Source organism: Ciconia boyciana, chromosome 4, assembly GCF_034638445.1.
Source record: "Ciconia boyciana chromosome 4, ASM3463844v1, whole genome shotgun sequence".
Lineage (NCBI taxonomy): Eukaryota > Metazoa > Chordata > Aves > Ciconiiformes > Ciconiidae > Ciconia > Ciconia boyciana.
In genome coordinates this window covers 58,325,961-58,340,684 of record NC_132937.1, presented here as the reverse complement: position 1 = coordinate 58,340,684, position 14,724 = coordinate 58,325,961, and the positions used below count along the sequence as shown (strand labels likewise).

At 36.8% G+C, this 14,724-nt stretch overlaps 1 protein-coding gene across 1 annotated transcript in view; it reads left to right on the top strand.

Annotated features, from left to right (window-relative positions):
- The window catches only part of PRUNE2 (prune homolog 2 with BCH domain), a 141,730-nt gene that overhangs the window by 20,787 nt on the left and 106,219 nt on the right, over positions 1 to 14,724 (top strand). Inside the window, exons 2-4 of the mRNA XM_072859152.1 lie at positions 11,630 to 11,734; positions 12,183 to 12,385; positions 13,715 to 13,878. Coding sequence (XP_072715253.1) covers positions 11,630 to 11,734; positions 12,183 to 12,385; positions 13,715 to 13,878 — 472 coding nt within the window. The remainder of the gene's footprint in view (positions 1 to 11,629; positions 11,735 to 12,182; positions 12,386 to 13,714; positions 13,879 to 14,724) is intronic.

Below are 14,724 nucleotides of genomic sequence, written 5' to 3'. Positions count from 1 at the left end.
TAGTGTGCTTAAAACACAGCAAAAATATGCAGTGAGCCAAATGGTATCCAGGAAATATGTTTGAATGCCCTCTTAATGCTTCAAGGATAGATGGGGAAGTCTGGTTCAGAAAAGGTTTTGGGTAATGTTTATGCTGAAACATACTTTGTCAGCTAAGAGCAATTTGGAAAGGTCCGTGGAGGCTGCTTGCCATCACAACAAGAGGAATGCATGTCAGAACGTGGAATGCCAACAAGGCAAAATACACGATATGTTGAAGATTATTGACTTCTGAAGAAATGCACTGGCATTAGCTGATGAAATGGAACGCAGGATCAACCCTTAATGTGTCTGACTTTGGAGACATCAGCACTACATTTTTACACTGTCTCTGCTCTGGCAGAAGACAGCCAATCCAAAAGAGAACACGGTTGACTGAGAAGACCCCAGTCATCTCAGCGTGTGTGAAGATCTGAGTTCAACAGTATTGAGATAGGTGTTGGGTTATGCCTTTTTGATTGTGCTGGAGGGGAGGGTGTGTCATGGTGGGGAACAGCTGAACTGGGTTTCTTGCTGAGACAAATTGACTAAGGTGGTTTCAGAGTGCCCCAAGAAGTGCTCAGTGGGTCATTGTATTAATGACCTCTTTGGATTTCATGAGCAGACTAGAAACTCAGACACAGCCCAAACAATCAGAGAAAGGATCACTCCATAGATGGAGATTTCTGATTTCTGATTACATCCTTTGCGTATGGATTCAAGAGGTACCATATCCTTTCTGTCCCTAGCCTGAAGCCAGCCTAACTTACTAAATAAATTACTTCTAAATTTCTACTGTTTTAATGTCATCCATGTAAAAAGGAGTATTAGACATTAAAGCAGCACAAGTTCTAAGTTTATTAGTGACTAGACATACTCTGAAAAGCATCTGAATGTTAAAAGTAACACAAGAATGTGATTATGCATTTTCTCTTGCTCACGTGCAATATGTATATGGCTCTGATATTAGTATTATAGTGAGAGCAACTCAGGGATCTAAACATGTGTAGACATAACCAATTACTGTATAAGTAAAAAGGCAGTGCCTTCTCATAATGGAGCATATGTTTCTATTCTCATAACATCCCACATCAAAAAATAGATTGTTTTTGTAAAATCAAGTTTCATTCTGAGTGTTCATTTCTTAGTGCACTGTCATTTCATTAACAAGCACAGCGTCGCAAGATAATTTTTAATCTGTGCTCAGCTTCTGCAGCAAGTCAACCCAACATCTATCTCTCACAAAGACACTTGGACTTAAACATGTTACAAAAATAGAATTCCATCATGGAAAAAGAAGCTGCCAATAATAAGAAAGGGCTTTTGGGAAAATTCTTTTGGGGAATGGTGTTTGCACCAGGCATAAAGGACAGCAGAGGAGTACTTGTTAATTGGTTTCTGATTTTCAGTGTGGAAAAAGAAATAGTGACTAAAATAATACTAGAGTAAAAAAAAAATACTGCATCTTTTCTGAGGCAGTCTTGCCAGAGAGTGGGTAAAAAGCCAAAGACATTTTGTAATTATAGTATAATAAAAACCTGTTGAACAAGAAAGGCAAAATTGAAAGTGACTTTCACCTCCTGATCATCTCTTCTAGCTATGATTTTCTCTCTCAACTGAAGATGTGTAATACATTTTAGGGTAAGTCAGTGATGGGAAGATGGTGTCTATGATTTTATTGTTAGCATGGACTACTTGTTTGTCTTGCATCACTTATGATATAGTTCATGATGAAGAGAAGACAGAATTTTACACAGAAGATCTGAAACAAAATGAAAATGTGAAAATGCAGCTATGCATAATGTTTGTATTTGAGTGCAGTATAGTCACGAATATTATCTATAGCATATTCATAAAAAATTTAGAAGAAACTTTGAGACTGCAAGATGATACAATTAAAAAGAAAAAAGGAAACAACAGTAAAACCTTCTTATATATTGTCCATATAAGCACAGAAAATTCAGACTGTGATCATATGATCACTAATTGTATTTGTACTGGGGTGTTGGCTCACTTCAGGGTATGGTCTCCTGTTCAACTTGGTGCATAACACCTAAGGGCTACACTGACTTGAGAATATGAAGCTCAACCCCAAAGGCTCCTGTACAGCACAGTGTTCAAGTGCTTTCTAACTCTTGGTAAATTTATTCTCAGTTGCAAAGTTGCTTCCACCATTTTAGAGAAGAAGCTAAGCTTCTTAAACACTCTGAGGTCAGATGTTAAGCCTGTGACAGAGGCAGGTGAATGAACTGCATTATTTGAGTTGAATTCCCTTGCCTTCACCAAAAAAAATCACCTTTTTTCTCCAATACACTTGCTCTTTGCTCTCTATAATTTATTCAACTTCTGCAGTGTATGATGTAGGGGATTATTGGTACCAGTCACCTCCTGACGCACCACAGAACTGATACAATTAATATGACAGGGGCACTCTGCTCCTCAGGTAAATGTGTTCCTTACTTTTAACTCATTTGTTTTTAATATCTCAGGGGACGCCTTGATCTTGTAGTAAGCCAAACAATTCCTAAAGGAGATGAATACTCTCAAGTCCTGTAAACTGATAGGCATCCCAGTCTCACCTTTGCATGTTAAGTGGCAAGTGGAGAAGGAGAGGGAAGAGGAGTCGTGTAACTTGAGCTGAAAATTCAAAAATATGCTGTGACTGGCTTTAGACACTAAAGATAAGCTGGAATAGGAATATAACTTGTTCTTTTGCAGAGCTGAATTGCTGTATGCTGTATGGCTGATACTCAGTTATTAGATGAGAGCACTAATCCTGCATAGAACACATTAATTTGAACAACAAATGAGTAATGCAGCATAAAAGGAGGCAGGGAACTTTGATTTTTCCTTTAGTAACTTCTATGATAGAGAATCTTATTGACAGGCTGTTGAAGTACTGCTGATTCAAGCTTAAATAATCATTCTGCTAGGAACATTTTCCTTTTTCAGCCATATGGGAGTATATCCTGTTTTGTCTTGGCAGGAAGAGCAATGCGATATCTTTACTCAGCCTAAGGTCATTTAAATGAGTTTTTCCCTTCCTCACTTTGTTAATCTTGTGTCATAAAAACTTAGGTTTCTTTAATTCCCTGAGACAAAGCATATTTAATATCTGTCTGACTTAATGGGAGTTTTATCTTGATGTAACAGCAAAACTGGGATCAAAACATGTGGTGCCAAAGTCATGCTTCTAAAATGTGTGTGAATGTGGGCATGTATGTGTACCCCATGTATGACCCATTTTGAAAACCAGATACTATTGGGTATACCGTATACTTACAACCCATGATCCAGTAGAGTGGTGTCTTAAAAGTTGGCCCTAAAGGCAAAAATTTGGAGAAGCAAGAGAGAGTGAACATGTAAAGCTTATAAAACATGGTGGAAAATCAATGCCAAACCAATTGATGGAATAAATCTAATTTTAAAAGGAACCAACAAGATTTTGACTGATGTTTTTAATTCTGTGGTGCTTCTTTTGGTATTGAAATGGCATCTCTGCATTATTTGATTACTCCAACTATCCTTTTTCAAATGAAAATTGCATGTGGAAATCATTGTTCATTTTTATTTTTTGCAATGTGAATTAATGTTTGTGATAAGTTAGTGAGGAGGTATTTCAAGAACAGGCAGAGCAGACTTGCATGCAGTTATATTCTGTAAAATTAATTAAAAGTGAAAAGAGAGTAGTTGTTTGCAGTTGGTAGGGATCCTTTCTTGAACAGTGTGAAGTTTGTCTGTCTGCAGAATGCCAAATCAGAGCCTGTTAGTAATGCAGAAATATTGAACTGAATTCTCGGCAACAATATCTGACCGTGCCAATTCTTGATTAGAAATGACTGGAAAAGAGAGCTCTTGTCATGTGGAAATTCCAGGACCAAGCTAGGGACAGGACCTCCTTGCCTGGCTGGCATGCCAGATAGTTAACCTGCCTCATTTCCATTTTTACTTTTGAAGCATCAGCATGCTTCTATGGAACAGCGTGATTTTGGGAAATGGCATTTTAAAATAAAACTCTCTTTAGCAAGCTCTTGGCTCTTAAATATGGCTTTTAAATTATTAACTTCAGAAGACCAGTAATGCTTGTTCAACAAGGCTATGTTCAACCTCCTGTGGGAAGTGCAGTCACTTGTGCAGGTAAGACCAGGTAAAATATATGTATCTGTTAGGCCCCGGGTAAGTTCTATGTGCTTGACAACTAAGGTGCAAAAACCTTTCCTAGTCTTTCTTATTGACTAGTCATAGTCTTTTTTCATCAGATCTTATTCAACACAAAACATCAGGTGATATTTTATGCCTATCCAACCATTTCTGAGGGTGGCATTGAATTTTTATGACCCTTCCACTTTTGTTTATCTTTTTTGTAAGGCTGTATCTCCCATATAAAAGCAGATGGTGTGGATTTAGAGAATTACCCTTTTGTTTTATTATATTTTATTCTGCTAGTCGGATTGATGTTTGCTGTAAAAGCTTTTTTTTAGATCCATAAGTAAAGTAACATTGTACAATATAGATCCAACAGGTAATGATTAAAATATGGCACACTCGAAATTTTCTCTGTTAAATTATGTTCCTTAGGGAAGAATCCACTATGTAACCATGTATTTTACAACTATTACAGTAAACTACAATATATATAATATACTGTACATGATAAATGTGATACTGCAGGGGCAGAGAAATATAATAGTTTTTCTTCTGTCCTCAAAAATAAGAGAAAACAAAGACTTTTCAGGATAAGAGATCATCTTTTTTTTTCCAGGCCAGTATAAAGCTTTCTTGTGAAAAGACTTATGAAATATTAAACTAACTTGAACTTTGCATAAAATATTAAATTAACTTTGCCTTGGCTTAAAGCCATTTCTTTGACAACGGAGAAGGATAATCAACTTAAAAGTCCTCAGGCCGATGGAAGTATACTACTACCTGATACTATAAGGCAAATGCAGGATGTACTCCAAAATGACTACTCAATAAATTGTACCTCTGGGTTGGAGGTACAATTCCAAAGCTACTGAGTAGGTACAAAAATCCTCTGTCATGTAAGTAAATGACTTAAAATCTCAGTTGCAATATTTATTACTATCTTGTCTGTGGTCCAGGTAGTTAGGCTTTTTCCCTTGCATCTCCAGGAAAGCTAAGTATGTCTGTGCAGCCATGCTCTCTTGTTAGTGCTTCAGCCACAAGGCTGGAAAAGCTTTCAGCATATCTGACACTGTATGGTTATGTGACTCTGCAGCTTCTTCTTTATTAATACGCATCTGTGGAGCCATATAGCTCCTTCCTTTAAAGAGTTGCTATCCTTGACAAGTACTGTCCCATCCCATGCAGCAAAATGCCGTGATTCCATTGCAGTTGAAGGACAGAAGATCCAGTGAGATTTGAGGCAAAAAGAAAACAGTGGCTCAGAAAGGAAAGCTGTGTGTGGCTGCGTGTGTGTGTATGAAGGAGAGGGAAAAGAACAAAAATTTTTGCCGTGAGGCAGTGAGCATTTTGTAGGGGTTCCTGTTTATACAGAAAAAGCCTTCATTATTTCTTAACTTGCAAGATCATTTCAGCTTTTGTATTAACAGAAGAAATAAAGAAGAGACATTGTCATTTTTGACTGGGATATTGTAATTTGATGAATCACTGTAGTAATATATCCTAGCCAAGGTTTTTGCAAACCTGATTGCCAGTATATGCAGTAAGTTTGAATGAATCAGCTGTTTGATGCAGGTAAGAACCAATAAAAGGTATTTTTGACTCAGTTGCATAAAGATACAGTTGCCATACTAATGCTTTTATGTGATTAAAGACAACAAAACTGGGCAGATATGAGAATTTCTTCACTGTATCAGAAGAGATCACTTACTAGATTGCAGAAGTAGCTTAATGCTTATAAATCTCTTTTTTGAGCATGATAAGTGAATGTTGATCTGTGCAGGTCTGATCTGAATTGAGTTGTCCTGACTGATGCCATCTGAGAATGACACATCATTTATTTAATTCATTTGATCCCAGGCATCCAGTGTTTATGCATTTTATAACTTACCTTTAATGTAGCTAAACAAAAACCCATCAGCACTAAGAAAGATCAGTGGTATCTTATGTAGTTTAATTTATTAGTTCCAGTTTCATCATCAGCCTCTTACATTTTTTAATTCTTGGAGATATTGGGGGTTCATTATTCCTCTCAGGTTTAGCTGTGGTAGCTGCAGGAGTTAATCACATTTTAGTCCTGTTGCAGCTAAGTCCCACAGAGTTTATGGATCTAAAGCTTTGTCTTCCTGATTGTGGGCTTCTCTGCTGTGGTCTTTGCTTGGAAAGACCTGGAAGAGGAAGCCTCATGTCCATGTGCCTGCTTTTCTCCTAGCTAGCTGATTAGCAAGCAGCAAACTATGCAAACTAGGTGTATCTGAGGTGACGGAAGAGGAAGTAGTCTCAGACCGGGAAGATAAACAAGAAGCTTGGATGGCCCTGGGAGGGCATACTTCAGGGTTGCTTTTATCGAGAGTATACTTTTTGGAAGATTATTATTAATAAGTAGTAGTAAGATACTAAAAAGCAATTCAGGGAGCTACACATGGGGAGAGGAAATGCTGATGAAATCATGTATTTTGGATCTGCAAGAGGGGAAGGAGAAGAGAATAAAATTATGCTTAGCGAATAGAAGAGCAGGGATCAGGAAAGGTGAAAAAAAGATATCATTAATCTTTAAAACAGCATGCAAGGACTGTCAGTGGAAGGTCTACCTTGTGCCTTAATCTTCTAGAAAAAATAGATAAGAAAACAAGTCACAACCACAGACAGTAGCTCATGCTGGTTTCGTGTTGGTTTCTGAACCATGAGCAGCCATAGAAGCTGAGGAGACAGTTCCCCCAGCCTCAGGAGTGGTGGTACCAACTTAACAGAGGAGACTTTCCACATAAGCCTGTCAGACCTGACAATGTCACCTGAGCTAGAGAATGCCATTTCTTTTGTATGCTCTTTGAGAACCATTATCTGATGTGCGAATTGAGAGGAATAGCATACTATTGTTCCAAATACGCAAAAAAGGCAGCATGTTCCAGGGAACGCTTGTTTTGTGCAGTGTTCTGTTTATATTATTATGGGTAAGTTCGGATTTAAGCCCTGGAAGATGAAAACAAAGGTTGTTTTGAGGGTTCCATTGATCTTAAAATATCATTTTAATCAATATTAAAATAGTTTTGTAACAATTTATTCAATTATTCCTCTTAACATCAGATCTGTCAGTATCCTCCTTTCTAGCTTTTGATTGCTTTAAAAGTTGTAGTAAGCAACATTGCGGTTATAGACTACAAGACCTGTTTTTTCCTGAAGGAGTATCTCATGATTTTTATCCATGGACGGTGGTGTCTTTTTGCCAGTAATGATTATCTGAGGAAGTGCTGTCATGCTGAAAGTACTGACTTCTACAACTTCTAAGATGCTGCAAATCAGATTGAGGGTTAAAAATATTGCTTTCGTAGTCCTATGGTAGAACTGGTGGACAGCATCCATTTGTGCCAAGATGAATGTTTGCAGTAGCATTCAATTTTTTATCACTGGAGTTTGGCAGAGTTGATCTTTTACCCAATGCGCAGATCTCAAATTGTCTGTCCAGCACAGGATAAAACAATATTTAGCCTGCTCTCACTTGTATAACACTGAGGTCATTGCTAAGCTTTTGATAAAAGGTGTTGGTGGTACAAGAAGGTTTCCGGTGTTAACATGGAATGGGGGAGATGCTACCTAGTTGTCTTGAGTAGTGTATTAAAATATAAATACATTGTCTGTGATTCTGGCATCAGATAAATACCCAGTTCAAATAATAAAGATGCTTGGAGTAGAAAATGTTGTCCGCGTGAATAGGTTATGCAAGTGTGATCTTTATGTGTCACTGAATTATTTTAGTGGTTATCACTGGGGAATGGGGAGGTAAATAATGCAGTATTAATGTACTGAGCTATGTCAGGGATAGCATGTACCTGTTTATGTGCTTCCCTGTAGATATCCTTGGCTGGTCAGTTTTGCACATGGCAGCTCTCAGACCATAGCTCCTGATCTATGGTTTGGAGTTACATCCATGTGCTTAGGGGAGTTGCTGCTTAGCTCAGTGGTTCTAATTTTCCTGTTAACTTTGCCTGTAATGGGACAGCACATACTATGTGAATGGAAATACTATGGTGGGACTTCTAACTGTGGCTGGTGCAGATTGTCTGCAAGCCTGACCTATTTCTATCTATATCAAATTTATGCTGTTTTCTATAGATGTGTCATAGAATCATAGAATATCTCAAGTTGGAAGGGGCCTATAAGGATCATTGAATCCAACTTGTGTTTGGGAGAACAGATTACTTACGTGGATAAGAATATTTGTTTAGAAAATGGAGGATTTCATTTAGGACAATAATAGCAAACAACTTCTTGTGCTTTCTAGTAATAATTAAGAGTGACATTTTAGGTTACTTTTGTTATGTTTTGCTCCCTTTATGAGTTTCCAGAACTACAGGAAGAATTAACTGTTCAAACGTATTCTACAACTTTATTAATATCAATTTATTTTATTATTAATAATTAGTTTGGTAATACACGATTTGGTATTGGAAGGCGCCTCTTCAAAAATCATGCTTTCATGCTTTTTTTTAATGAAGAAAATTCTTCAGTCTGGTGAAACAAGATGTGGACTATCACTTTTCTCTCTTGTCAGTGTATCTTACATCATCAGAATGTGAAGCACAGACTTTCTTTGCTGTTTGTTCTGGCCAATTTTGGCCTTGAAATCTGTGAAATAGAAACTTGAATTACTTAAGACAGCTTACAGGCTGATTTTGTATTTTAACATTGGTAGAATAGCTGTCATATTTTATTAGAAAAACCCCATCGCAAAACCACATTGCTAAAAGTCACAAATGAGAGGTTAGAGACTGAAATGGGGTAGTTGTGTGCAAATGAACAGATTCGTACTCGGGGAGAGGTAGAGTCATTAAAATAACCAATTGTAGTGGATGAAACAAAAATTTATCCTCTCTGGAGTGACCATAGAAAGGCCGTGTGCAACAGAAACCCCTGAACACATTTGGAAATTTGTTTTTCATTCCGTTTCCTTTGGGAAAGAGTTGGCAGTAGCTAGTAGGTTACCTCGATTGCATGTTTGTCTTAGGCAGAAATATTCTGCTAAAAGCCAGCAGTTGTTTGGAGGGATAGCGTGTTAACAGCCTGACCAAGAAATACTCCCTCTCACTGTTAGTCTGCTTACTGTCATATTAAAAACTCAGTTTAATAAGCTCCATCTCAGAGTTCTTGTTAAGCTCTTTAGAACAGTCCAAGGAGAAGGCCTGTCCTTCCACAATCTGTTCTGGTTCTTATGTGTTGATGAAATTCTGGTGTGCTAGAGTTAAAAAATCAGTCCTCAGATGGCTAGTTGACCTGTTTGGAGTATGAAGAGATGGTCTCCAGAGCTTTCTTGCTCTGCGCTGTTCTCTTTGTATTCTGCTCTTTATAGCTGTGCTTTTTTCATTTCTTCAGAACTCAAGTGTAGGGTTCAGAAACTTTCAGCCTTGGAATTCTTCAATTTTTGTGTAATTATTCTGTCTCCATTCTTGAAGAGGTAGTAAAGAGAGGGCGCATGATGGCACATACATGAGTGAAAGATGCTGGGTTGTTTGTTTTGGGGTTTTTTTCTTCTTTTTTTTAAAATGTGAATTCTTCTTTTCCTTTTAAACAGCTGTTAAGACAAAGAGGGTTTTCCATCCTTGGTAGTTCTCCTCCCACATGATTTTCTACAGATTTTAGAACTACAACAGACCTGTATGACAAGGCTACAACTAACATGTGAGTTTAATGAAGCTACAGCTAACATCTGAGTTGTAAAAACGAGTGTGCAGATTTTAGTGCTTGAGAGCACTAAAATTCTGAAGACAACACAAAAAATTTATTAATTTTTCAAAAGAAAACACTCATGTACCTGATGACATAAATAGGTCTGCCATTCATCACTGAAACTCAGATGACTGTTGAGGATTCTTGCTAGTTCTATATGGGACAGTGGTTTGTGGAATATGAGCAACAGGAAGCAAATCGTTTTATAGGTACAGAATATGTAAGTATAGAACAGCATCAGATAGCTTGAAATTTTTTATATTGTTGTTTGCACTGGATTCCTAGAGGTGGGTGACTGTATATTTAATAATCAACTTGTCAGTTTATCCGGTTTCCTTCTTTTTCAGGGTTGGGTCATTTGCTATACAGTTATGATGAACCTAAAGGAAAAGACTTCTATACACTGAATAATACTAAAAAAGGATGAGATAATGAACTTTATTTTCATTCTTTAGGGTGGCAGATCAATCAGAAATGTATGCTACAGAAGAACAACATGACAAAAAATATACTGAAAAGAGGAAAATGGGGGCAGTTTATTGCTGGTGAAGGCCTACAGCTTAAATGAACATATCTGTTCCAGACACTGTACTCTTCAGAAAGCTGTCTGTCTTTCCCATTACATAGGGAACGGAGAATAGGTGTCCTGGTTTTATTTCCCAAAGGTATTTTGATGGCTGTGTTCCATATAAGGGAAACAGAACTATGTTTCTTCCTTATATCCAGATAGAGGTAAGATTACACACAGAGAAAAAAGGTTAGTTTTAAAAAATTGCACATTTATAATTATTGAGGATAATATACTAATATATACTTCTGTTGAAAGATTAAAATTCTATTTGATATCTAGAGTCCTAATTCAAAATAACAAAAAGTACATCAGCCTGTATACGACAACAACAACAACAGCAAAAATGTTTAATTGCTTATATTTGGTTCTGAAACATCTACCTTAGTGTCAGTCAGGTATGTTTCTCAAATTAAGAAGCATATCTCATTAAAAGAAACTAAACTGGAATGTTTCCGTGCAGATAGCTTGGCATTAATGAGGTGCACAAGAGAAGAACATCACGTTACATTTTGTGTGTGCAATTATGAAGAAGGTAGACACTTCCCTGCAATATTTTGCTTTCACACAGTTGGTCTGTCTTTTTTTTTCCTCGTGTTTGGAAGGCTTCTAATTTTATTAAATGCAGAACAGATTCAGTTCCCTTTGCAAGTGAGAACAACTCAAAGCCCTCAGTGCTTGACCGGGTGTGTTCAGCTTCTGAAGATTCAGGGTGAAAGCCACTTAGTAGTCTAGTTACTGATTTCAGCAGAGCAAAGAAAAAAGGGAAAATTAAAATTACAACTTGCTATGTATAGTTTGCTGTGTGTATTTCCACATTCTTTGGGACTGCTTTTCGTACTAGATTTGTGAGGTGTTTTCAAAAGCTTGTTCCACATGTACAGGAAGCTGCTTATCTCTTACTTTGCTGCTAAAGGGACTTCTGTCAGGTTAGATCTTGGTTGGGTTCTAAACTGGGGTCTCTTATGAAACCCAGATTTCTTGGCTTTTTTGGGAGCTAAGAAGCCAAGGAGACATGCCTGATCCCACAGTAAGTGCATTCCTTCAGCCAATGGTGAAAAGTGCTGCAACTGAGGATAGTGCCTGATATTTAACTTGTCTTTTGAAGTGTTTTGGTGATTGGGCTTTGTTTTCTCTTATAATTGTCACTCATTGCAATTGTCTTCTAATGTGTTACAGAACAGGAGCAAACGGCTGGAGAAAGTCCATGTTGTTCTTGGGAATAAATCCTGTGATTTGGATTCTCTCATTTCTACTCTGGCCTATGCCTACTTTCTAGACAAGGTAATGGAAAAAATGGACCAAGTGGTCTTAACTCATTTGTTCCAAGTTGTTACAGACATCTTATTGTTAAGTCAATTAAAACGTACTGTAAGAACATTATTCTGGATGATTATGTTGTTATAATCAGAGGTGAGGTTTTTAAATAGAAACAATCTCCATTTATTTCCATACAAAAATTAATGATTGGGTATTAGGTGGCTTATTCAATAGCAGCAAAAAATCACCCCTGTACATCATTTCTCCTTCCTAGTTTCCCAAGTGATTCTGTAGGACGCAAACAGAGACAGAAGAAAAAAGCAAAAGACGTTTTTTAAAAAATGAAGTAAAAGGGGAAAAACCAAACAGAAAATTCAGACTGTTTCTAATTGCTCACTCTGTTAAAATATCTTCCTAATAAAAAACAGGTCTTATTTTATGCAAGTCTGACAAATGCACACCTATGTTACAGGTCAGTCCTCCTGACGTTCTTTGCTTACCCGTGTTGAACATACCAAGAAGAGATTTTAGCTATTTCACAGAGACAAGATTTATATTGGAGGAGCTGAATATCCCGGAGTCATTCCATATCTTCCGAGATGAAATCAATTTGCACCAGCTGAATGCTGAAGGGAAATTGTCTTTAACACTTGTAAACAGCAACATGCTGACAAGGTATTGCATTGTATGTACAACAAGATGGCTTATGTGGGTTTCAGCTGTTTTAAAAATTATATTTTACATTTTTTTCTGCATTAATATTGGTATTGCTATGTTAACACAGTCAAAAAAAGAAGGAAGTTAAAATATGTTTTGTCTCCCATTATGTCCAATAAATGTAACAAACTAAATAGTCATCTTTCCATCACTTTTAATGGAACCTTTTTTAGGGACCTTGTATTTTCACACAGCTTAGATTAGATATTTTAATTTAGTTTAAGTAGTCTGGAAGCTTCCTGTGACCAGTAAATAAGAGATTAGATTTTTTTCCTGCTTCTTAGTTAGCTTTCACTAAAGGCATTAAGACTCCCACATTGATTTGGAGATGGCCAGCACACTTGCATATGTACTGTTAAGATGGCTGCTAGATTATTGCAGTCCTTACAAACTACAGCATTTTTCTCAAAACGTCCTCAGTGCCAGAGGCTCAGAGTTGCTCTGTGGAAGATCATAGTCTATATACCCATCCTTAGGAGGGAATATTTACAAGCCCATAGTGAATCTTTTATAGGGACCCTCTTTATAATTGTCTGCCTGTCTTGCCCAGAGTGAAGGATGCTGTTTACTTCCAACTCTCTTTAGAACTTCATTTAAGATAAGTTACATCCTGTTGTGCTATGGCCTCATCCTACTCTGAGGGGTTTGTAGATTAGAATAAAAGTAGGGAAAATCTAAAATGAGAAATATGCGTAAATCTCATAGTTACTGATTCTTTAACTGCAGTCAGCTCAGTACATCATTCACTTTTTCAAAGTGAAAATTATCCATAAGATTTTCTTTTTGTTTATTACTGTCCCTTCCTGTGTTTCTTCCTTCTAAAGAATTATGATTAGTGTTTTATATAATGAAATATAGTTTGGCTTTGTTATTGCTATTATAAGCAGAAACATAAAGTGTCTAAATACAAAATAAAGATCTTTTGTAAGTTTTCAAAATATTCAATGGGGAAAATCCCAAATCTCCCCTATATAAAGAGTGATCTTTTCAGCACATGTAGAAATATTTTTTTCAGATTATTAATTTTTAAAGATTTTGATAATGGAAATGTAAACATTTAAGTCTTAGTACTTAGTGATGTATCAAACAATAAAACCACTGTGAACACTTCATTAAAAAAATTACAGCTTTAGGACTTGCGACATTCTTTGGCTTTATAGCAGACTTCAAGTAGCAATAACAATAGTGCTATAGTCCAGAATTTTATAAAATTTTTTGCACTGTTTTACTGGGTTGTCTAAGCAGCTAGAAAGAAAAATATATATAATTTTTAAATTTGCTTGATAGTGAGGATAAAAGTTTGGAATCAGCTGTTGTCAAAGTCATCAATCCAGATGAGCAATGTGACGGCAGCCTGGAGTTACAAGCGTCTTCTTCCTCTTTAGTAGTAAAAGAGATTCTTCAAGAAGCACCAGAGTTAATCACTCAGCAACTGGCTTATCTCCTCAGAGGTGAGAGATTACTCTTTATATTAAATACTGAAAGGTTTAATGGAGTGTTTCTGAATCTGCTCATGCAGAAAGAGTGTGATCCATTCTTTGGTTAACAATCCCTTTAAAGACCACGGGAAGCTTCATAAAAGAAGCAGGGAGTAAAGAGTTTGTTAAAGAGTAACATTATATTGAATATTAAAAATGTGCATTTAAAAATAGGCATGAGAGGTCTTTGCTGTATCACTAGACAAGAATATTAAATGGAGCTGTTGACACACCAGCTGGGTAGCTGGAAAAGCTGTGCAGTTCGTCAATTCCAGGAGCTGTGCAGTGCTGCCAGTTCGGCTCTGCCTGCCTGTGGACAACAATATGGATTGGAATCTAATATTTACACGTTAAAGCTCTCCCGATGGCAGTACCTTTTTGTAGAATGATGTTTTAACGGCGTGATGTGAAACTTTTACTGTTTAAAAATGCTGTAACCAAATCTTCATTGCGCTCTCCTTTTCTTCTGTATCATATACCCGGTAGAGTGCAAAGGATGGGGCTTCAACAGTCAGAAGTATTTTCATTTCTGTCTTCATAGTTCATTGTTTGTATTAGTTTTGTCAGTTTATTTGCTGCAGCAGAACTCTTCAATTGGAAATAAAACTGGGGTTGAAAAGAACTGGTTGCTGCTTTTAAGTTATTTACTGAATTTTAATAGTGTTTACTGAATTTTAAAGGTTTTAGGTTTTAATTGATGTGCAACTGTTAAATGCCCTTTTAAGAAATTAATGTGGGCATGTTTAATGAGGATTATGAAAACTTGCCTACACCGAGATTTCAGAAGCTACTGGAGTCTTGGCTTGTCATTGTACTCAT